The sequence below is a fragment of the Erithacus rubecula genome, assembly GCF_903797595.1.
Source record: "Erithacus rubecula genome assembly, chromosome: 6".
In the NCBI taxonomy this organism is placed as follows: domain Eukaryota; kingdom Metazoa; phylum Chordata; class Aves; order Passeriformes; family Muscicapidae; genus Erithacus; species Erithacus rubecula.
The window spans coordinates 18,539,705-18,562,753 of record NC_136688.1 but is presented as its reverse complement, the minus strand read 5'-3'; the positions used below and the strand labels follow the sequence as shown (position 1 = coordinate 18,562,753).

General features: G+C 43.8%; 1 protein-coding gene across 5 annotated transcripts in view; it reads left to right on the top strand.

Moving 5' to 3' along the window:
• The first annotated feature begins 10,274 nt into the window (after positions 1–10,274).
• Positions 10,275–23,049, top strand: part of USP47 (ubiquitin specific peptidase 47) — a 50,113-nt gene continuing 37,338 nt past the window's right edge. For 3 of the 5 annotated variants that reach the window (XM_079310119.1, XM_079310116.1, XM_079310115.1), the window contains exon 1: positions 10,276–10,557. In XM_079310119.1, coding sequence (XP_079166245.1) covers positions 10,294–10,557 — 264 coding nt within the window. In that variant the 5' untranslated portion in view covers positions 10,276–10,293. Of the gene's footprint in view, positions 10,558–23,049 lie in introns of all 5 variants that reach the window. The other 2 variants (XM_079310117.1, XM_079310118.1) reach the window with 2 other exon arrangements.

Here is a 23,049-nt window from a genome sequence, read left to right as displayed (position 1 = left end):
CAGCTCAGAAAGTATAAAAAAGTGTATTCTTATAAGAATGTACCATGGAGCACAGAGGTCCCTGGATGTTACTGTGCTTGGGGAGAACACAGACCTCAGTAAGATAAACAAGCATTCTTTACCTCTGATAGGGGTGTAATCATTTCAGTATAAGGGCACACTTCTTTAAATTCACTGCATTCTATTACACTGAAATAAAACAGCCCTAACAACTGCCAGTGAACCCATGTAAATACATCCCTTGTAGTTTGCTCAGCAGTGGAACACAAAGATGTTTTAGCCTTATTAAATTCCTGGTGGGTTTGGGGGTTTTTTTTCCACCATGTTTTCTGGCATTGGATTCATGCCTGGTGTTTTGGAAAACTCAGCATCTGAATCACCTCTGACTGTAAAGAAACAAGATTAATGTAGCAGTATCTGATCATAGTATTAAATATTTATTACTTGGTGAAATCACGATTTTCCCTTTCCTGTGAAAATGCTACACCTGCAGGAAGATGTTTAACTGGTCCAAATATTTACATATGCTTAGAAAAGAGGTGAAAATGTCACCAGCAGCTTCTAGTGAGGAAAGCCCTCATTAGCATCACTTCCAATCCAGCAAGGCAAACTCTCTGAGTCACTGCAGGCACCTCCCTGCTCAGGGAGGAGGTGCTGAGCTGGAGGATCTCAGTGGTCTCTGTTTGCCCTGCTCACTCTCCTGCTGAGCAATTCCCCTTCCCCATTTCACTGGCAGGTGCAGTGAGAAACCTGACTTGCTTTTTGTTTGAATTATGAATACTGTGTTGATAATTCTGTTAATTTTTTTGTTGGATGTATTGAAGTAGATAAGATATAAATATTATTATGATGATAATTAGTATATATATGTTCATTTTTTAAAGGTTTTTATAATGGTGTGAGATATTAATATAAAACACCTTATTAGTTATTTTACTTGTTGGCAAGTTTTCTTTCTGGAAAGTTCTTTATCATCAGGCTAACCTTCGAATTTACATAATTTAAGCAAGTTTATTTCCTTCTTCCAGGTTTAACTGGGAGAGACCAGGAAAAGTGAGAAGTCTTGAAATTATTGTGAAAAATATCTAGTGTATACAGTAATTTGCAAAATTGGAAGTGTCACAAATTGCATCATGCATGGTACAGACTAGTGTTCACATGCATCTATGCCATGCTGTTGCCACACTTCCCACATTTTTAATTTCCATATTCTTTTCACGTGCTTTCTGACTATATCATCACTGAGCACAAGGAAACATGGATAATATGCTGCTAAAGCATACTATTAAAATAAAAATGGTCTCTCCCTGCAGACCCTAAGAGATGTGAATCTGTTCACATCAACCCTCTTAGCACAGTGATAGAGGAAGATCTACTTGTGCTCTCAAGAAAACATTAAGTTGCTGGTTTTTAAATGACATTAAGGCATGTTATAAATTCAAAGAAGAAAGAATATCAAGCTGCATTAACATTTCACTAAAGGATTCTAATGCCTAACTTCTTCTAATGTACAGATACATCCAGTGTACAGCAGAAGACACTGCCTGGGTTACTGTCAGTTTTGAAAACCAGAAATTTCCTTCTCTGGGTTCAAAATAGCAGCACTTATCACTACTCCAATCATCTCAGGATTTGTCTCCTGGATACAAAACTCTAAGCTCAACTATTTCAGCTGTGACAGTGTGGACATAAATGTTTGCTAACTAGAAATAAATAATGCAAATATGTAAAGGCACTTCCCTTTAGAAATGTAAGAAAGTGCAAAACTGCTAATGAAATGTAAGTAGATAGTGGCAAATCACAAACTCAGCTATTTCCTAGTTTCAAAGCTGCAGCAACACTCAGACACTGAACACATCTCATGTACCTAAACAATAAAGTACAGACTGCTGCCATGTACTGAAGCAAATAGTCAAGGAACAGGACCAAACATAACCATGGATTCAAAATCAAACTGCTCAATTTTTAAAAATTGAACACCCACTTTAATTCTTAGTGCTTTCAGTTTTCCCCCTTCCTCAATTAAAAAGAAAAAATCAGCTAAATACTTCATCCTGAGACAGTGCCATGGTTTAAGCAGCCAAAGGACCAGAATCAGACTAGCAGTGAGGCTTTGAGAATTGTTTCTTACACCACAGATTTATTTCCAAACATTAAATCACAAAAGCATCTTCAAAACACCATTGGATGAGCACTATTTTTATTCACTTCAACACAGGAATTCTTGGTTTCATTACCTGTTCAGGAGCTGCCCTTTCAGTTTTCAAGAGGCTCTATAAAAGTGCTGCTGCAGCCAAGCACTGTACAAAAGACTCCCCTGAAGACCCTGTTAAATCCATTTTGGCTGTACAGAAATGTGGTGATCAAAGGGGATAAAAGTCCTTGCATATGGCAAAAACCACCATTCCAAGGCTGCCAAAACATGGATGTTATTGTGAGGCACTCAGTGCAAGCTTCATTAACCTCTTCATGCCTGAAACATGAGTACTACATGAGTGCCACCCTGGGTAAATCCACAGCCATGCAAATAAATACCATGGGGATACAAAAAGCGGATTAACAAAAGACAAACTACTGTTTCAGCCGGGCTCTGAAGGAAGAGGCTGAGGGAGTAGCCACAAATTAAGAACAGACTGAAGAATGGTCAGGGAATTAGCAGAAAATTTGCAGTTAGAAAACATGTTATCAACATGCTTTCATTTTTCTTAGAATTCAGAGGTGGGAAGAGATAAAAACCCTAAAAGACAAATGCAACTGCTTTGATTATCTTTGTTTGTAACTTCTTAGGCAATAGGGACAATAACCCTCTAAGGTCTGAGGCTTGCATTTTCCCTATTTGAGAAACCCTCCCAGACTGAAAAAGGAAAAATCTGCCATAGATTTGGAGTGCAGAGCAGGACAGGAGCTTAATTATGGATGCAAATCTTCCCGTAGGTACAAACAAATCCAGAACATCACAAAGTTTATGGATGGTTCTTATCCTAGTAAAGAGCATTCCCATCAGCAAGTCTGGAAGTTGGTGTCCTGTGAGTATTTGCATTGCTGGTGGTACCAAGAGCACAGCTCTGCCTGCAAGAATTTAAAATTGGTCTGGGCTGCTTAACATCAATCTTTTGTTGCCGTGAGGGACACAAAGGCAGCACCTATGCAAAGGCAGACATTTCCAGCACAGAATTCCATATGGAAAGCACTGTGGTAAATACTGCAGCAGCAGCCCATGATGACACCCCTGAGGCTGGCATGGAAGCCCTGCTGATTCATGCAGCCCTGCATTCCATGGGGGCACACCTTGTTAGCAACCAGCCAACCCCAAAACCCAAGCAGCCTCTTCCTTTAACAGCTGCCTACAAAAGAATGCTCTGCTGGAGACCTCAGTCCCAGGAAAGGGTTTGGAGCCAATCCAGATAATTGGAACTTGTCCCTACGCACGTGGACACCTCTGGAAGATGTGCCACATCCAACAGGCCCAATTAAAGCCAGGTTTAAATCACAGGTGAGAGGTTAAATGGGTACGCACCTAACTCAAAACAGCCAGCACAAGTCATTGCAAGGAAGCAACAACACTGAAAGAAATCTACTTCCCATACTAACAGCAAATATGAGATTCAAGTTGCATGGCCAAACCTCCCAACCCAGATGTTGAAGAAACAACTGCTCTGCAGACACATCTATTCACAAAGGCAATGACAACAAGGACAATCTTTTTATTATTTATCCCAGGTTAAATCAGTTCAATCAACAGATAAATCACAAACATTTGAAAGAAAAAGTCCTTTAAAAAGAATCAAAATGAGATACATGTGACCAAAATTATTGCATTTAGGAACTGCATTGTCTCAGCACTCTCACCACCCGTGCTCTGCCCTACTCTTTCAGGCAGAAGAGAGACTCCCAGCACCACAGGATTACTTTATCAGTGTACACCCCACACTCCGACAACTACTCACAGCCAGGCTGGGTACAAAGCACAGCAGCCAGGGGCCAGCAGCATTTCCTTATATATGACCCAAGCCACACAGGAGCCAACTTGCTGGGAGGTTTCCAGAAGCACTTCACCCACGTCAGGATGCTCTGTACACAAGTCCCTGCCCTGCCTGACTCATGCTGTGTCCACACTGGCATTCCCTGCATTTGTCCTGTGACAACATTCCCCTGCCAGGGCTCCAGGGCTGGCAGCTGACATTTCAAATGCTATGTAAGACCTCTGGCAGCTCCCTTTGCTGCTGCCAAAGGTAAAGCTGCAGTCATTAATGCAAGGAAGAGCTCAGCAATCCCCCAGCAGGCTGCAATGCTCAGGACACAGCACATTGCAAAACAAGGACAAGGTTGAGCCTGGAGAAGCAGGGAGCCAGCAGCTGGGTTCAGAACAAGCCTCCCCCAGCTCTGCACACATTGCCTAAAGGGTGCTTTAGGAAGGTCTCAGCACAGGCATGACAGCAGATGAAAAGTACCTTTCCTGCCCTCAGCAGTCCTAAACCAGCTATAAAATAACCAGGTGCAGCCCAGTACTCCTCAAAACAAAGTTCCTCCCATCACCAGTGGAAGAAAATTACCCAAGAGCACAGAGCAAAGCAGAGAGGGGTACCAAGCAGAGAGAGCAAGCACCAGTCAAGCAGAAATGGGGAGATGGTGACAATCCCTCCAGGAGAGGCTGGCAGGTGTGCCCTGCTGGGCACTGCCAAGCCCAAAGGCACACCACACCAACATCCTGCTGCACCTCCTGCCCTGGGACTCCAGTGCCTTTTCTGCCCTCCTCTCAGTGGAGCACGGGGTGGGGCCCAGGCAGCTGTGAGCTACCTCTTTCCACTGATTACCATGACAAAGAAAAGGTGAAGAAAACATATTTCATCCAGGGGAACGTAAATGTGGGAGGATGGAATGTTCTCTATGTGCTAGGGCATGCTGAGGATGGGAAACCACTTCCTGCTCACCCAAAGAGCTGCAAGCAGCATAATGAGCACTCAGGTGGAATATAAAACGTCACCAGCTGTCATCTGAAGAGTCACTGGGAACCCCTGGTGCCAAGTGAACTGTTAAATTGCCCGGGAGCCAAGGGCAGCTGTAAACACCTGACTGTCCCTATAGGAAGCTCCTGAGGGTGTCCTGAACGCAGGCTGCTCTGTGAGTCCTGCACAGGACAGCCTGCTGCTCACTGCTGCCTTTGTGCTCCCAGGCTGACACATGCAGGAGTGCTAATTCAGGGTTTTGATACACTGGCTGTGTCACTGCCAGCTGTTTTGAACCTCTGAAGCAACTGAGCCATGCTGGTGATTGCATTGCTGTCTTGGCATGCATTCAAGGCAGCTCTCCTTCCCTCCTGCTTTCTCACAGGCAAGGCTCTGCAGGGATTGCTCAGCCCAGCCTTGGACAGCACGGAGCCCACATTCCAGAGAGGATGCATGCACTGCACCAGGCTGCACTCTCCAAAAGACAGCAGACTTCCCAGCTGCTGCACATTTAGGTCCAGCAGAGCCAGCCTGGCCCCATGGCCAAGGCAGCAAACTGCATGTGAGATGCACTTGGAACTCACCCCCCTTCCCAAACTCATCACATGAAGTGGAACTTGGCCTGCCACCACACACCTTTTGCTCCCTGTGGCACCAGGAAGGTTTTGACAAGCGCATCAAGAGGTCAAACACCCCGGAACTGTGTTTTGTTTAGGCTACTAATGCCAGAAACTGCTCTGCAGTCACAGCACACTATGCTGAAAATTTTAAGCCAAGCTGGTAAAAGCACTCAGTGTTAATAAACGAATACACAATCCTGCAAAACTCTGCAGTGCTTCTCTTTACAGCTGTAATTTGAGCTCCAAACTCCTGTGGGAATTCATACATAAGGTTAGTGCCATCATGGAAAAGAAAACTAAATTCTTAAGCCAGTGTCTGAATACTCAGTGTCTTGAAACTAGAGTAATAAGACAATCTTTAACAAAAAACATCAATGAAACTTGGCTGCTGATTTATAATTAATTAAAATAATCCCCTACTGGTTTTGATCAAAAAGATCTTGGCATGAAATACCGTGTCAGAGGAGAGAAAAGCAGTTGCCTGCTCATAAAGATTATGGCAGAACACACTGCTTAAGAACCACAGAACACAATGTTTAGCACTGAACATAAACCATTTTTCCCGAATTTCATGATGTTTAATTTCAGAGGGTTGCTTACCTACCCATTACAATCACAAGACCTGCAACATTGGTCCCTCTAAAACAAAATAATACTTTTTCCACAATACATCTCCCATTTAATGTTTTAATTTTCCACCCCATTGTCAACTCTTTGAAATTCTTTACTTTCTAAAATTCTGCTTCAAAATACACATCTTCCAACACTAAAGTCTATATGGGAGTTTTAAAATACATATCATAGAAAAGAATTTTAAAATTTTTATCTTTAAAGTAGTATCTTGATTCCAGTGCTTAACACATTCAAGGAACAGTCTAAAATACTAAAATATAAAAGTCTCTTAACAGATATAGAATTTTTTAAAAAAGCAGTGTCCTTTTTCAAATACCTTAATTTGCTCTTTAGCCTTTTATTGATCTGTTTCAAACTTAAGGAGCTAGATCAAAGAGATTATTATATACCATTTTCTCCTTTTTACTTCTACTAATTCTAGTTGTTCTTCCTATTAGTTCTTCCCTCCATCCATATAAGGGCTGAATTTACCGATTCAATTTTTAACTTTCCTTATTGAAAGGACTGGATGACGCAGGCAGATTTTGAGATAAACACTCCAAAATGTGCTGTGCAACTGGGGAAAAGTTCCCTGAGGAGGCTCAAACAGCAGCACAATGACCTGCTGGACTGTGACATCCTGACCTTTCACACACCTCCCTCCGCTGCTATCAGTGGGTGTGGAATTGCCAAAGATTGGAAAGGGAAGAGCCTTGAGCTGTGTTTTCTGAGCGTGCTGCCAGTGCAGGAGAGCTCTGAGCCAACCCTGCACTGCTGGCAAGCACAAGGACTGCAAACCCCAGCTTTAGGGGGGAGGTTGAGGGTTTGGAGATTTTGGGGTTTTTTAGTTGGTTGTGGGAGAGTTGTTTTTTTGTGGTTTTGTTTGGTTGGGTGTGTTTAACAGGACAATAGAGAAAAAAACAAGCACTGCAATGCTGGCTCTGAATCAGGACATGGATCTCCCACTAACAGCCTATTTGAAAAATCAAAACCAGGTGTTTCAGAGAAGATATTCCAAACCCATGGCATTAATCTACACCATACTCTTTCCTTAGGCTTTCCATTTCAGACAGGTAGGATAGCATGACTTCAGGAAAGACATCTGTTGACAGCATCTAACTCCACTTGTGAGAGAGACAGATGGCAGCACTCCATTTCCTTCTTAGAAATTGCTCCAAAACTTTATTAATTATCTGTCAAATCCTGGGACAAGATTCAGTGACTCCTTACAGAGAAGGAGGAATGATTAGAGCACAACCTTTAAAGAGGTATCCCATTCCTACAGACTAATTTAGAAGTTCAGCATCCTTCAAAGTAGAGGTTTGCCATTTCCTTTAATCCTTTCCTTTAGTTTCCTTGATGCACTGACAGTGCATAACTGTATTTCCATTAACCCAGGGCATACATCAGTGTGACAAGCACTGTACTGACTGCAAACCCACACACTGCAGCATTTGTGACTCCCATTAATGTCTCTGAGCAAGTTTGGCAATCAACAGCCCAACAACTTTACCTGTACCTGCAAATCCAGCATCAACTGTAGCCTGAGACATCAGTTTTCTCCTTCACATTGAAAACAAGTTAAACTTGTATTAAATCAATCTTCATGTAAGGCCAGGATTCCCTTCATGAAACTCAAAATACTGCCTATTCCTCCTTAAGAAGTCTCACATAAAGAGATTAAATACTGTAGCATCCACAATTTACAAAAGCTCCTGGAGATTTAATTATTAACTAGAGATTATTACTCCATTAAAGATGTTTTATGCACACATGCTGCATGGGATGTTTGCACAGTTTTAAAGGTTGGCAGGAGGATCTAACAAAGTATTTCTTTAAAAAAACAAACTCCTGATTCTTATCTGACAGGCACATATTTGTGGTAGCCACATATTTGTGGTAGCTACCTCTTTATTCTAATAGAAAAATATATTTCAAATAAAGTCATTGAGTTCTGTAGCTTTTCCCCTTGTCATGCACAAACATCAGCAAAAAATAACCTGTAAAAACATTTTAGAGAGCCAAAAGAACTTTCCAGAGTAACATCTCTGAAAGTATCCTTCAAGTAACTACACATGTTGACATAATTTTTCACTTCTCCTGCAGTCATATCTTCTCTTACACCTAGATGCCTACAAAGTCCCCCTCAAAAAAAAAAAAAAACCAAAACAACAAACAAACCCAACTAAATCCCAAACCTTTTAATGCACAGCACAGCTGATAAGCGTGAGTAAAACTTTTCAGAAAGACATGAGTTCATTCATTTCAAACTGCCTTTTCTACTAAAAATCCCACTATTTTAGGTATTTTTCTTTCTGTTGTAGAGGGGTAGCTCTACAAAACCTTGTGCCTAACACAGAGTAACATTAACAGCAAGAGACTCACAGGTTGCTGTCTCAGTACTTGTTTTTATCATATTAGAGCTCAAAGGTCTAAGATGAGGGGCTTTACAGGTAAAAAATATTTCAAACTCACAGGGCAAGGGCTCCCATGTCAAAGAACCCTCTGACCTTTACAAGATAAATAACTTGAACCCATTAAGTTACATAATGCAACACAGGTTAGAAATGCACTTAAAAACTGCTTTAAGTTTTCAGTAAGAGTTTCTATGCTTGATTCAAGGAGCAAAATTAAAATAAAAAAAAACCAAAATCAACAAATAAAAACCAAACCAAACAAAACCAAACAAAACCACAACAAAGCCAGAAACACAGCATACTTGAAAGATTAAAATAAAACCACAGATGTTATTTACAGATATAATCATTTGAAAGCCTCTTAAAAAAAGCATTAATATACTGTACTAATAAAAACACTAAAAATATATCCTGATTCCAAAAGCTGCCCCTTATCTCTGAGAAAGCAGAGAGGAACCTGAGAAGTGACATACTCTGAACACGAAAAGGAAGAAGAGATCATTCCATTTTATCGACTCTTCAGTAGCATCCAGTACAATGGGTTTCAAAAATTACCCCAAAACTTCATGGACACAAAACCAAAAACTATCCTCAGTACTGCATTTTTCCACAAGGGGACACTAAAATAGTAAGAAAAGAAGTTGTGCAGAAATGTACAGCTACAACACAGCATCGTTCATCAGCCAAGCAGAAAGGTTTTCATTTATAAACTGTTTTGCAGTGAAGGAAGCATTAACTACTTTTCCTCTGGTGTGTGTTTTAGCCATTCCAGTGATTCGGCTTTTAGTGTGTTTCAGGTGGCACAAAAACCAGATATAGTTCAGCTCGTTGTGGACAAAAATCAACGATTAAGCAACGCCACAGAAATAGCCTCGCAGCGCGTTTGGAAACGAGCTACTAATCTCGGATTTACAGCGGGGACACTCCGCACGTCACGGTATGACTGCAAGGAACAGCTCCAGCAAGGGCTCGCATGACAGGCAAAGGGGCAAAGCGAATCCCAGCGGGATCCCTCTGTCCCTGCAGCCCGGGAGAAGAGGGAATGTCACCACACGGCGAGCGAATGTCGCACAGCCCCGTGTCCCTGCGGAAGGGGTGGCGAGGGGAGCGCTGAGGGGACGGAGCCGGGCGGCGGGGCCGGGCACTACGAGCTCCGAGAGCATCCCCGGCAGGGAATTAAGAGCTCCGAGCGCCCTCATGGCCGGGCACTACGAGCTCCGAGCCGCACCTGCGCCACAGAGTCCGGCCCGCTGCTCCATTTGCACGGACTCAATAAGCTCAAAAAACACCTCTGAGATCACCCAGCCCACCCCATGACCGAGCACCACCGCGGCACGCCCGGTCTTCCCCTGAACACGGTGCCCATTGCATTTATTGAGTCCCGCAGCCTCATGCCGGTCCCCAGGCCGGGATAACGTGACGGGGAGCGGCTGCGGACACCCCGTGCGCGGCGCGGCTCCGGTCGCCCGTCGAGGCTCCGCGCTGCGGCTCTGACACGGCCCCTGGTGCTCGGTGAGCACCGCGCGGCTCGGCTCGGCTCGGCTCGGCTCGGTTCGGTTCGGCCGGGAATGCACGGCAGCGGCAGCAGGCCCAGCCCCAGCGCCGCCATGGCCGGGCCCAGGGCGATGAGCGCGGCCGCACGCAGCGAGCTCGGGGTGGGGCGGCTCTCGCGAGAACCGCGCCGGCGGCCATTTTGCCATGGATTGGCGGCGGGGCGGAGCCGCGGCGCTGCCCGCGGGAGCGGAGGAGGTGGAAGAGGAGGAAGAGGAGGAGGAGGTGGAAGAGGAAGACGAAGAAGAGGAGGAGGAGGAAAAGGAGGAGGAGAAGGGGGAGGATGAGCCGCGGGCGTCCCCCCGCCTCCCGCTGCTGCTGACGACGGCGCTCGGTTCAGCCTGCTGCGGGCTCCGCGCCGCGCCGCCGGCCATGGTGCCCAGCGAGGAGAACCAGCTCGTCCCCAAGGAGGTGAGGCGGAGGCGGCGGGCGGCAGGCCCGGGACGCCGGCGGCGGATGGGGAGGGAGCGGAGGAGGCCCGGCCCGGCCCGGCTCCGCTCGCTCCCTGCGCAGCCCGCGGGCCGGGCCCGTCTTTGTGCGGGCCGGGCCGATGGTGCGCGGCTGGCGGGGCCACCCGGGGAGGAGGAGGAGGAGGAGGCCGGGCTGAGCCCGAGCGGCCCGAGGGCTGCACCTGTCCGTGCCGAGGCATGCGGGCCCGGCCCGGGCCGCTCCGGTGTCACGGGGTCGGAGGCGGCGCGGCCGCTCCGGCGGGGCTGCGGCCGAGGCCCGGGCCCCGCAGGAACCGGGCCGGCCCCGGTGGGTCTGGGCCAGGGGGCACCGCAGGAACCGGGCCGGCCCCGGCGGGTCTGGGCCCCGGGCCCCGCAGGAACCGGGCCGGCCCCGGCGGGGCTGGGCCCAGGGGCGGCTCCGGGAGCGCCGCAGAGCGGGCGGCAGTGCCCGCGGTGGAATGGGGTGAGCAGCTGCCAGTTTCCTTTATTCCGGGCCCCCCATCCTCCCCTGCTGCAGGAGAAGGGGAAAGGCTTGCTTTTGGCCATAGGCTGGAGATAAGAGCCCGGGTGAAAGAGGAAGGCGAAGCCTCTGTCCTGCAGCGATAGGCGAATGACACGTGTCAAGTTGGAGCGATACTGTGCTGGGGAAGGAGTTCGAGTGATGGCATGGAATGTTTGGAAACAGCTGCTGGTAGAGTAGTATCAGCATAAACTTTGTTTCCTGAGCAGGTACACTTACCCGTTTTGCCAACTTTCCTGGTAGTTTTGCAGTTCTGATAAGTTACTCAAACCCCTTCCATTGTTTTTCATCAAACGTCAGTGTTTGTTGCGTTTACCTGCCGTGTGTTCTTGCGGGAAACCTTGGCAGGCAAGGGCTCCGTTTTTGTGGAGCTTAGCAAAATGATGTGCTGATCCTTAAATGGTATTCTTGAGTAGATCTGGGAAGCAAATAACACTGAATATTAGAGACAATTTTTTTTGTGCGTGTGAATACAGGATATGTGTAGGAAAAAGGTAACTTTAGCTTTACCTCGTTTCCTTTCTTAAAATACTAAGGTTTATAGGACTACGTCTTGTCCTTCTTCCAGGTAAGTGAAATCTCCAGAAACTTTAAAAAAGGGATGGAGTGTAGCAGCTCATATGCTTAAATGTTAGCTTTTAACAAAAATCTTTAGAAATATAAAATCAGGGGCAAAAGATAGAGTAGCTGATACACTCAAAGATTTCATTTTAGAACCAAAGAAACATACAGATAAGGGATGGTGGCAGCAGAAACATTGTGGCAGTAGCTGTAGTTAAGTGGAATAGACAAGGTATTAATAAAAGCAGCTAGCCAAGGCTGTGTCTTTAGTTCTATGTATTAATAGTATCCCCCTTGGCTTTAGAGTTGTATTCAGAATATACTTATGATTCAGATGTGTATTTTTAACTGACTCATTGGACGAGGCTTTTGAATGCACTTTTATCTGTAGGGGGGGAAGTATGGGGAAAGGAAGATGAATATATGTGATCAGAGATATGGCTATCTTAAACAAACAGTGTGAAATCTATAAACTTTGTACACTGATAACGCTAACAGGAGTCGGTTTTTTCTCAGCAAGTTTTTTCAAGTTCTTTATTGTGTATTATGCAAAGTAAGTGAAACTGAACAGGATATTAATGAAATCAAATTGAGAAGGAAAACAGATGAACTATTTGTGTTAAGCCCATCTGGTTATATCTATATATATATATTGCAACAGAAGTTTGTCTTAGACTTTTCCAGTGTTTTTCAGCATATCCTCTTTTTTTTTTAGTGGTAGGGAGTTTTAATGCCTGTTACACTGCAGCATTCCCATTGAGTCCTTCTGAGATTCATTAATAGTCCCATTGCAGAGAACACTGAGTTGTGGGTAAACAGAATTCTCCAGGTCTGAGTTGCCCACAGCCTGCTCCTAGATATTCCTTTTGTGCCCCCCAGAGCAGCTGGAGGTGAAGCAGATCGTTTGGAGCCTCAGCTGTGGCCTCTGGATAAAGGAGCACAGCTCAGGGCTTCGTCCCCTCCTGGTGGGCTGGGGGTGTCACTGGTGCAGCTCAATGTCTGCTGCTGCTTTCAGACATTTCAGCTGGGCTCTGGACCAGCCTGCTGAAGACCTTCCTTGGCATTCCAGTGAGAAAGAACAAGGAGAAATGGAATGATGTTTGCTTTAGGCTGGTTTAGGGCATGACTAATCATCCAAAGGAGTTCATGGGAAAAGGATTTTGGTTCTGGGCTGAAGTCCGTGATGCCTTGGTAGATAAGTGGTAGGAGGTGTCTCACACTACCAGCCTGTGTGTGCTGGAGTGGAAGGGTGGGTAATAAGTTCATTGTGAGTCTTCAGTTTGTGTTTGTATCCTTATTTTGATGTGTTAACAGCAGCTCAGATTGCTGTTTGCAAAGTAGAATTGCTTGGATTTTTTTCATATTTTCATGGATACAAAGTGAATACAAAGTTTCACTGCTGCACTTCAAATATCTTTGTTAGTTTCTTATGAAAACTTTTCTTTTGGACATTGTATTGCTTCAACTGAATCTCTTAAGTCCAGGTAATCAGGGCCTTGTTACTTTCTCTTGCTCATAACTTTGGGACAAAGTTCTTTTTCCTTTGGAAGTGGTGTATTAAAGCAGTTCCTAATAATCCAGCATTGGGATTTCTTTTTGCCTGAAGGTTTTTGCCTGGGCTGTGCAGGCACTTAGTAGCTTAATTCTGGCATTCCTACTCTGATGCTTTCCCAGCTGTTCTGTTGTAGTGTGAGCAGTAATTCCTTATGGTGGGGGCAGTGGGAATCCCTGTTCACTGGAGCTGGGCTTCAGTGTTAACTAGTCCCAATTCCTTTTCCTTCCAATCCTCAATTACTTTGCTTTCTTCATCTAAAAGATTAAATTCAGTCTTCTTTTATATCCAGTAAACAGCAGGCACTGAGGAAAACAGTTCATTGCTGCACACTGGTAGCAAAATTTGAGCGTATTCTATAAAAGTTGCTGTATTAATAAGTGTGGATTTTTACACAGTAAGCCTGGGAAGGGAGGGTGAATAGTATGAGTAAGATAATTATGGAAACAAGAAGAGAATGATGCTATCAAATTGGAAAATATTCCTATGGCTTTCAGTGTTTCTTACAGGAAAAGTTGACTTGAAACTTATTTTGGGAACATCTGCCTCAAATAGGAAAAAATAAAATATTCTTATCAACACAGTTGGTGAGAAAGATGCCTGTGTGTGCTTACTGGTAATACAAGTGAACTTTGCAGAGACTGATCCTGAAAATCAAGATGTATGAGAACTCAGTGAGTATTGGTGAGAGTATGAGAAGTGTGTTCTGCTATGAGGTTTCTGAAGTGTTTGAGCTACTGATTAAATAAATGCTGTGCAGATGCTTTTTCCAGCATGAACTCTCCAAAGTGCACCTGTCAGAATAAAGGTGTGTATAAATACATCTCTGCTGCCATTGCATCGAGCACGGTGCTGTGAGTTCTCTCTCAGCTCACTCATGTGAGCCTTTGCACTCATGAACCCATTTTAATCTGCACTGAACAAATCAAATGTGTCTCTTGATGGATATCATTCTGACTTCCTCATTAGGAGAGCTGCAATCTGATTAAGATATTTTGCAATTCTCTTAAGTAAAGGGACGCTGTTCTTTTCAATGCTGATGACATCCTTGTTTTTTCATTCCCATGTATTAAAAGATTCTACAAGTGGTTACAGCTTGCATAATTCATCAGTTTTTCCTGCTTTCCTTCTCGTGCTCCATTGGAAAACATAAAGGTAGGATTGTGACAGCTAGAGAAACTGACTGAGAAGGTGTTTTGGAGATCAAATAAAAAATCCACATGGAATTCCACCAAGTCATTTGTTCTGAAGGATGTTTGTACAGTTACTGACTTTGGTGAGTAAAGCTTAGGAGTAGAATTCAAGAGCTTTTTTCCAGCCATTGGAATTCCCAGTTCCTGTTCACTTTCCTCTCATCTGGCTGTTTAATCTGCAGCATGTGAGGGTGATGATGATAATGAACTGTCAGCACCTCCAGACCATCTGATGAGCTGTTTTTGCCTAAGAGGTACCAGCTGCCTGATGGGCAGCACTTGGTGCTGGAGCCTCAGACTGTGAATGCTGCTGGTGGAGGTTACTGCTCAGAAGAATCTGACAATAAATAACTAAACACCTCTTCTGTTCCTGCTGTGATACCTTTTGAACATTACCACAAACAATAAATGCTATTTTTTCTCTACTGTTTTGTGTGTCACTGGTGATAAAAATTTTGGAATCAAAGCATCAGTAGTAGAAGTATAAAACCCTAGTTTGTTTTGAGTTTTTTTGTGCAGTTACACACTCTTTCTCAGACCAGTAATGAACTTTTCCTTAAATGGAGACTAATTCAGAGATTTGTTAGTGTTACATTCTGCACTCTTTGAGCTCAGAGTATCATATGCAACAAAAAAGTTTCCAGTGCTTTGTTTGTTGCCATTATGAAATAAAGTCTCCAAATGACATTTTCTGTTCTTTTTAAAACTTGTGGATATAATCAGTGCAGCCTTGCATCACAGTTTTTAAATGTTACTTGTAGAAACACTAATATACTGATGAAAATTATTACAGTGCTGCCTCTTTCTGATAGAATGTATTGATATCAATACAACATGAAAGCTTGTGGTGATTTACTGAAATAAACCAGTGCCTTGAATTTGTGCTACCTTTGAATTGCATGTTTTAGTCTTGTCAGAATTAAATGGAAGTGGGGTGGGGTTTTATTCTAAGCTTTTCCCCCCAGTACATTACAATTGGTACTGCACAGCACTGTATTATGTACACGTGTTCATATAGCCAGTCACAGCTTCACTCTTGTTGTTGTGTTTGAAAATATATTGGGTTTGTCTAAGAAAATAAAGGTGAAAGTTTCTGTAGAAAATGGAGTGATTGAATTACATTCAGCCTTTTTATTCAGTTTGAAAAAGTTATTAATTCCTTTTGTGAACATTTAAAACTGCTATTTTACACTTGCCCTATAAGATTTAATGTGGTGTACCTTTGGGTGAGCTGCCATTTAGCATTTTGTTGTTTTTCTTGTTTTGCATGAACTCTTCTCAAATAATGCCACTAGTTACTAAATAATTTATAATTGTGAGTATAGTAAGTCACAGAATTTTTTTTTGTGGAGTTCTGATAAAATAACAATGAACTTGACCACAGTTTCAGGCACTGGATTTCAGGCAAGGATTTTTGTTTCCTTTGGTTTTTGCAATCCTTGGCATGTAATCAGCTTGCACTGAGCAATGCTCTTGCACAGCATTGGCAGATGAAATAATTTCTGAAGAGGATGTTGTGCATGTTCTAAAAATACTAGGGGTGAAATTGGTACAGATCACTTGATTCATATAATTGTTGAGATTGTGATCACAAGGATGCTTTAGGTGCTTCTGAAAAAATGGCAACAGATTATTTTAGATTGGCATTTCTGTGAATAGCTTAGAGCTGGTATGGTGCTGCAGTTCAGGTGTAGCTTCTCCATGGGCATGTGACCAAAGCTGCCTCAGTAACATGAGCCAGTGTGCCTGAATTCCTGAGGATTGGTGAATGCTCTGCTTCCAGAGCTTCAGGAGAAATAGCTGTGATGTAGTGTGAAGTTTTCCCAGTAAATAGTGTCTGAATGTGTAAATGGCATTTTCCAGAGAAGTCTGGCAGTGTGCAGGAGCTGAAGGAATGCTGGCAACCATGCTCACTGATTTGTGTAGGCATTGGGTTGACATCAGTGGCACTGAATGAGAAGAATAGCACATACAGAAACTCCTCTTTTTTTGTAAATAAAATGCTCCCATCAGTTTATATGTGGAAAAATTGTCTAGGTCCTTTCTCACCTGGGCGTTGTCATCCCTGCTCCTTCTGTGGGACATGGCTCCAAAGTTGTGTGTTCTCCCTGGAGCCCTTTGTGGCAGTGGCAGCATTCACAGCTTGTGCCCAGGTCCTTCCACTCTGAGCTGGACCATTTGATCTGTGCAGAATTCCCAGAGAGCTGCACAAAGAATCTCTGCTATCTTCTGTAGGGAAGTAAACCTTCATTTCAAAATTGTCCATGAAGAGAAAACTCTTCTGAGTACTGGTTTTGCTCAGACTCTTAATTTGTTTTTATGCTGTTGCATTTGTAATTCAGTCTAGCCAAAAGTTCTTCAGAATAGGAGCAGAAAAGAAAAATGTTTCCATAAAATTCATACTTGAAAAAATGGAGGGCAAGTCCATCCACTGTTTCTGTGACTTACAAGCAAAGGAAGCTGTAGAAGAAGAGGCTGTTTCAGATCTGAGTGTAAAGGTTTTAAAGGATGTAGAGAGTCTGGGCAGGTAGTTTGTGAATGTAGAGAATTTCACTGACATTTAATTCTCACGATGATTTTAGTGTGGTGGCAAAACCCTTTTCAAGTTCAACAGCTTTGGGTCAGAGGAGTGAAGAAAATAGGATCGGCTGAAATTAAAACCTTTAAGAGAGTGAAGTACTCTCAATATCCAGTGGTTAAAAGATAAGTATAAGTATTTAAACTATTCCCTGAAGGAAACTTTGTTATTTCTTGTGTGATCTGCAGACTGACCAGGAAATATTTGCACTCTTTTGTTACTGGCAGCTGCTTTGCTTGACTTTTTTTAAGGGAAGTAATCTTGAATCACCTTAATTTACTGTATTTAAAAGGCCATAAGGGGATAAGTGATAGAAGACTGGTTCTTCAGGATGTCCTTAGTAAGACATATTTAAAGTCTTCTAAAATATGAAAAGTAACCTTCTGTACAAACTCAAAGTGGACATTTTGGTCTCCAGTTCAGCTCTCCCCAGACATATGTCCCCTCACACTAAATCTTTTTCTATAGTCTTTTGAACAATCTCCAGGCTTGTACTTACTTCTGGCCCCATCCCAACTTTTTTTGTCATTCCTGTTCATTGTTAATGTTTTTTTACAAATTATCCAGTAATACACAGCAGTAGGAGCAAACTCTCAAAGGGAAACACTAGCCTCATAACACACTCTCTATTTCTGAGGCACAGGGTTATTTTTGGACATGTTTGGAAAGTTGGAAGTAATAGACTTTGAAGTGTATATGTATTATAAAATAATTTGTCCCCGTGCATTTTCCAGGAGTGACAGATGACAGCTGGCATGCAGCTGGTTCAGTGACGTGGCACTTCCAATTCTTTTTAACTAAAATTTTGTTACTAAGGAAGCGTTTCTGAGAAGGTACCTTTGAAAACAATAATAATCTACAGAAGGCAGAGAAGAGAGTAAATCATATACCCTATTTTCCAAAGGGGGTGGGATCACAGGGGCTCTGCTGCAGACTGATTTTGTACCTCCTCCCTGAATCAGGGCATTTCCAGAGAGGAGTTTACTCCTCTTGTCCTGTAGGCAGCACTGCCATTTGCACACTCAAACCCTGCCTAGGGATTGCAGGGGGTCTCAGTTCAGTCTCTTAGGATACCACAGAAAATTGCAGTTATATCCTGGTGCTGTTGGTATTTAGTGATGTAAGCACTAGTGCATGTAATGCATGCATTTAAAATACTGCTACTTTTAACTCTCCTGAAAACCCCCCAATAAACCAGGGAGGGGGCAAAGGTTCAATAACTAGGACAAATGGTCAGAGTCAAGATATATATTTTGAATTGTCATGGTATTTCAGGCTCCTTGTGAAGCACTTTTTTTCTCTTACTTGTAAAGGGACAGAAGACCTCTCTTTAGTTTCACTAGATTCAGAACATTGTTGGATTGTGCCTGAAGTCTCCCCAGGTATAATAAAGAATTCAAAGGTGAGGATAAAGTTTGTTATTGAGGTACTCAGAAGCCTGATACTTTAAAGTCAGTCAGATTCAGAATTAAATGATTGTGTCTAAAGGTTGTTCAGAGTTTTTGTTTTGTTTTTTTTTTTTTTCTTTTGCCTCAGGAAACGTTCCAACAAGATCTGTCAAGTTAACAGATCAAAATTACTCTGTTTAAGATCTCCTGGGATCTGTGTTTTAAAAGTGTATTCAGTTTGCCACAAGTGTGCTATAAAATAGTCTTTGTAAGTGTTTTGTTTGGGCATTTGTAACAGGATTCTAAGTGCACTGTTCTCTCATTAACTCAGACTGGGCTGCAGCAAAGCCTCTGTGCTGAGTAACACCTCAGTGCACTGACAGCATTAGTTCAGTTAGCTGGATTTCAAAAAGAGGTGCTTCTTTCTCTAAAGTACAGCCACATCTGAGTGAGAGCACCTGCTCCATGCTTCCCTCATTCCAGTGACCTCTATTGTGCTGTGTTCACCTCCCATACAGGAACCCTGCTCACCTGGCTGTACCAGGGAAGCTGGCCTCTAAAAAGAGCTTCCTTGGGCTTGGAAAGAACATGGAGCAGGAGTAGCTGTGCTGGGTGAAAGGGGGTGTGGGTTGTAAGGACTCTGTGGTTCAAAAGCACAGGGTGGGAAAAGGGGAAATGGTGGGAACGGGTGGAAATTGGTACCCCAGTGCTCACTGACTGGTTCTCCCCTTATTTGCTGTCTATTGGTAAGATCTTTGATCTTTGCATTTTCTGCAATGTGCAGTGCTGTCAACATGTATCCAGTGTGGCATTAATGGATTTGGTTTCTTGCCGTAGGTGAAAAACTGTATTATGGTTGTGGGTTCTCAAGGAGCTGATTTGATAAAAGTTTGCCGTTGCTGAGAGAGAAAGAAACATTCAGACACTTGACAGTGGTTCAACTGGAGAGAAACTTGTTTCTACTATGTGATTGTACTTCAGAAATAAAAGGTGCAGATGCACACTACTTGAGTGTCATTGGAGCTCCAGATGTCACTTATGCTTGTAATTGCTGGAAACGTGCATGCAGTCACTTCCACAGCCCTGGAATGTGCACCCCAGAGTTTGGCCAGCAGTGACAGGCAGTGTCACTTAAACGTGCTTCCTATGGGAGTCTGAAGTTACTGAAGCTACATTAGCTTTGGGAATTGCTGTCTTAGGCTTCTTCATCCAAGTAATTCTGTGAATATGAGATTGATGTCTGCTGCTTCTACTGATCTCTTTGTCTTTCCTCTGTTACGGGGTGTGGACATGTAGAATCTTCTCTAGTGGTGATCCTTTAAGACTCAATAGGACATTAACTTTACTTGGCAGTAAAACTTCACAAGTTGGTTCAACTCTTGACCTGCAATTTGGAAATATTGAGTAGAATCTATATGAAGTTTGACCTTAGCTTTAGGTTTTACTTTCAGTCTCTGAAAATAGTTTTATTTAAATGAAGCAGTAGTTAAAATAGTGAAATGCTGCTATAAAATTTTAATTAACTCAGTGATTCAAGGCTGAAAAATAGCAAGCCACATCTAAATGCAGTGTTAAAACCACTGTAGTTCTACATTTATTGTTGTGACAGATCTAGTAACACTCTATTTTTATTGTTCCTTTATTTTCAATAAATACAGAACCTATATGGTCAAAGCAAATGTCTGTCTTGCAGATGGCACTAATAACAATGCTGCCTTTGTATATACAGAAATACAGCTTGAATTACTTCAGTGCAACAACATGCTTTATGCTCTGCAACTTGCAGGTGCAGGTCTTTCATGGAAGAAAGATTAATATTTTTTAGACAGGTACATGAATTGTAAATTCTCACATAGCATGGCCCTACTGTGGACCCTACCTATTTCCAGCCAGATCAGACCTGTGTGTTGATTGCATGTTGGTATTGTAAAGAGTCTTTTGTAAGTCTGGTCTCACAGTCAGAAATCTTCTACATGCAGGTTTATCATCATCACATTTCTAGAAATGGAACAATTTAAAGGGCCATAGAATGGCTTGGGTTAGGAGTGACCTTTATCATGCATGGGCAGAGATACCTTCCACTGGAGCTGGTCTCATAGCCACATCCAGCCTGGCTGTGAACACTTCCAGAGATGGGACATTCCTCAAATTCCCTGGGTAACCTGTGCCAGTGCCTCACTACCCCCAGGTAAAAAATTCCTTCTATCTATCTAGTCTGAATTTCCCCTTTCAGTGTGAACCCATTACTCCTTGTCTTGGCATACAGTTCCTGATGAGCAGTTGCTGTCTGGCTTCCTTGTAGGCCCTTCAGATGCTGCTGCTGGGAGGTGTCCGTGCAGCTTTCTGTGCTGCAGCCTGAGCAGCCCCAGCTCTGTCACCCTCTCATTGCAGGAGAGGTGCCCCAGTCCCTTATCCACTGCATGCCCCTGCTCTGCACTTGTCCCCACAGTCCCACGTCCTCTTGCACACCAGGGTGTCCCCAGCACTTGGGCTGGGGGCTCACGAGGGCAGGGCAGGAGCAGCACCTGCTCCCCTGACCTGCTGGCCACGCTCCATTTGATGCAGCCCAGGGCACATTTGGCTTTCTGTGCTCACAGTAAGGTTTTCACCAGCCGTCACCCCAAGTGCTTCTCCTCTCTCAGTCACTGCTCTGCACAGCCTCTAGGTGTGTTTGGCATTGTCCCAGCTCAGGTGTAGGACCTTGCACTTTGCTTTATTGAACTTCAGCAGGGTCACCCAGCCCCGCCTCTGAAGCTGTCATTGTCCCTCAGGATGGCAACTCTTCTATCCAGTGTGTTGGCAGCAGCACACAGCTTATTGTCATCAGCAGACTTGCTGAGGATGCTCTCCATCCCAGGGGATCCCCACCCTCAGCAAGATGGAGTGACTCGGGATGAAAGTGTCAGTGTTTCAGTGTTTTTTAAAATTACAGCTAACAGTTGAAAGTACAATTTCAAATATCCATTGACTAAAATATTAGCCTGAGAAGACTTCGGTGCTAAAATAATCATAGAATGATTTTGTGAATTGTAGCCTTAATTAGCAGTCTGCATTTGCCTTTTAGGTGTTTTTGCAGTTGGAGCTTGTTTTCCTAAGCTACTGGTGTACTATGTCACACTTTGGCAAAGTAACAGCATGGAGCTTTGAGGACTTCTCCCAAGTACTGGATAGATGTGCTTGCTACCTGAGTAGTTGCTCTTATTTCTTCTGAGGAAAAGGCAGTAAGATGTTTCTGCATTTGCCTGGGAATAGTGTGTATGTTAATTTGAAAGCCTTGAACTGTGTAGTTAATGTGTCTGTTGATTTTGTGAGGTGCAATAATTGGCTTGGTGCACTCCAGAGTAACTTTTATCAGGGTAAAATTAAGCAACTTTGTAGAAGACCTTTGGTCTCTTAATTGTACTTTAAATGTGTTTCCGTGCTGAGAGGAGCTTTTTGTAAAATGTAGAATTGCACTAGTGATTATTGTGAAGTTTATTTTGAGTGTTTGAGGGAACGCTTTAATTGAGAATGGAGAATGCTGCATTTGAGAGATGGACACATCCCTGTGATTTTAACAAGGCCAGGTGCTGTGTCCTGCACTTGGGCCACAACAACCCCGTGCTTTGCTACAGGCTGGGGAGACTGGCTGGAGTGGAGCCTGGTGGAAAAGGACCTGAGGTGCTCATTGCCAACAGCTCAAAGTGGCCAAGGAGGCCCACACCCCCTGGCCTGTATCAGCCATGGTGTGGCCAGCAGGAGCAGGGCAGAGTGTCCCCTGTGCTGGGCACTGCTGGGGCCACACCTCAAGTGCTCTGTCCGGTTGTGAGCCCCGCAGCTCAGGAGGGACTTGGAGGGGCTGGAGAGAGCCCAGAGAAGGGAACAGAGCTGGGAGGGGCTGGAGGGTAAAAGCCCCATGAGGAGCAGCTGAGGGTGCTCAGCCTGGGCTAAAGGAGGCTCAGGGAGAGCTCATCTCTCTAGAACAGTCTGACACACAGGAGAGCAGGGGGGATTGGCCTCTTCTCCCAAAAAACAGTGACAGAATGAGAGGACAAGCCGTGCCAGAGGAATTTCCTCATTGAGAGGATTGTCCAGCACTGGAAGGGGCTGGCCAGGGATTCCCCATCCCTGGAGGTGTTCACAAAACAAGTAGATATGGTGCTTAGTGCCGTGGCCTAGTTGACATGGTAATGGTCAGTTAAAGGTTGGACTCAATGATATTGGAAGTCTTTTCCAACCTAAATGGTTTTATGATTCTGTGACTTGTGATTTGTCTTGTCAGAGAAGCTCTCAGTTACTTCTGAAATTTCTGAACATCATATAAAGAGTATGATTTGTAATTCTATTTGTTTGATCTCTTACATGGAATTTGTTTAGTGAAAGTAGCTCTTGAAAATCTTCCAGCAGACCTTAACTGAAAAAAGCAAGAGTTGAGAAGCCAGCACAGGAACATTTTCATAAAAGAAGTAACCTGAAGGTAGTTCTGTGCAGGTGGTACCTGGAGCCTGTCCTCCCCTTCCACCCTCACTGTGTGCACCAAGTTGAATAGCACACTACAAAATGACATGTGCCCTGTGTGTACCAGACTTGGCCTGCCTCCTCTGGAGAAGAGTTCAGGCTAAAGTTAGGGTTCTCTGGGGTCCCTGATTAGGAGGAAAATTGGAAGTCTTAATTAAGTCTTTG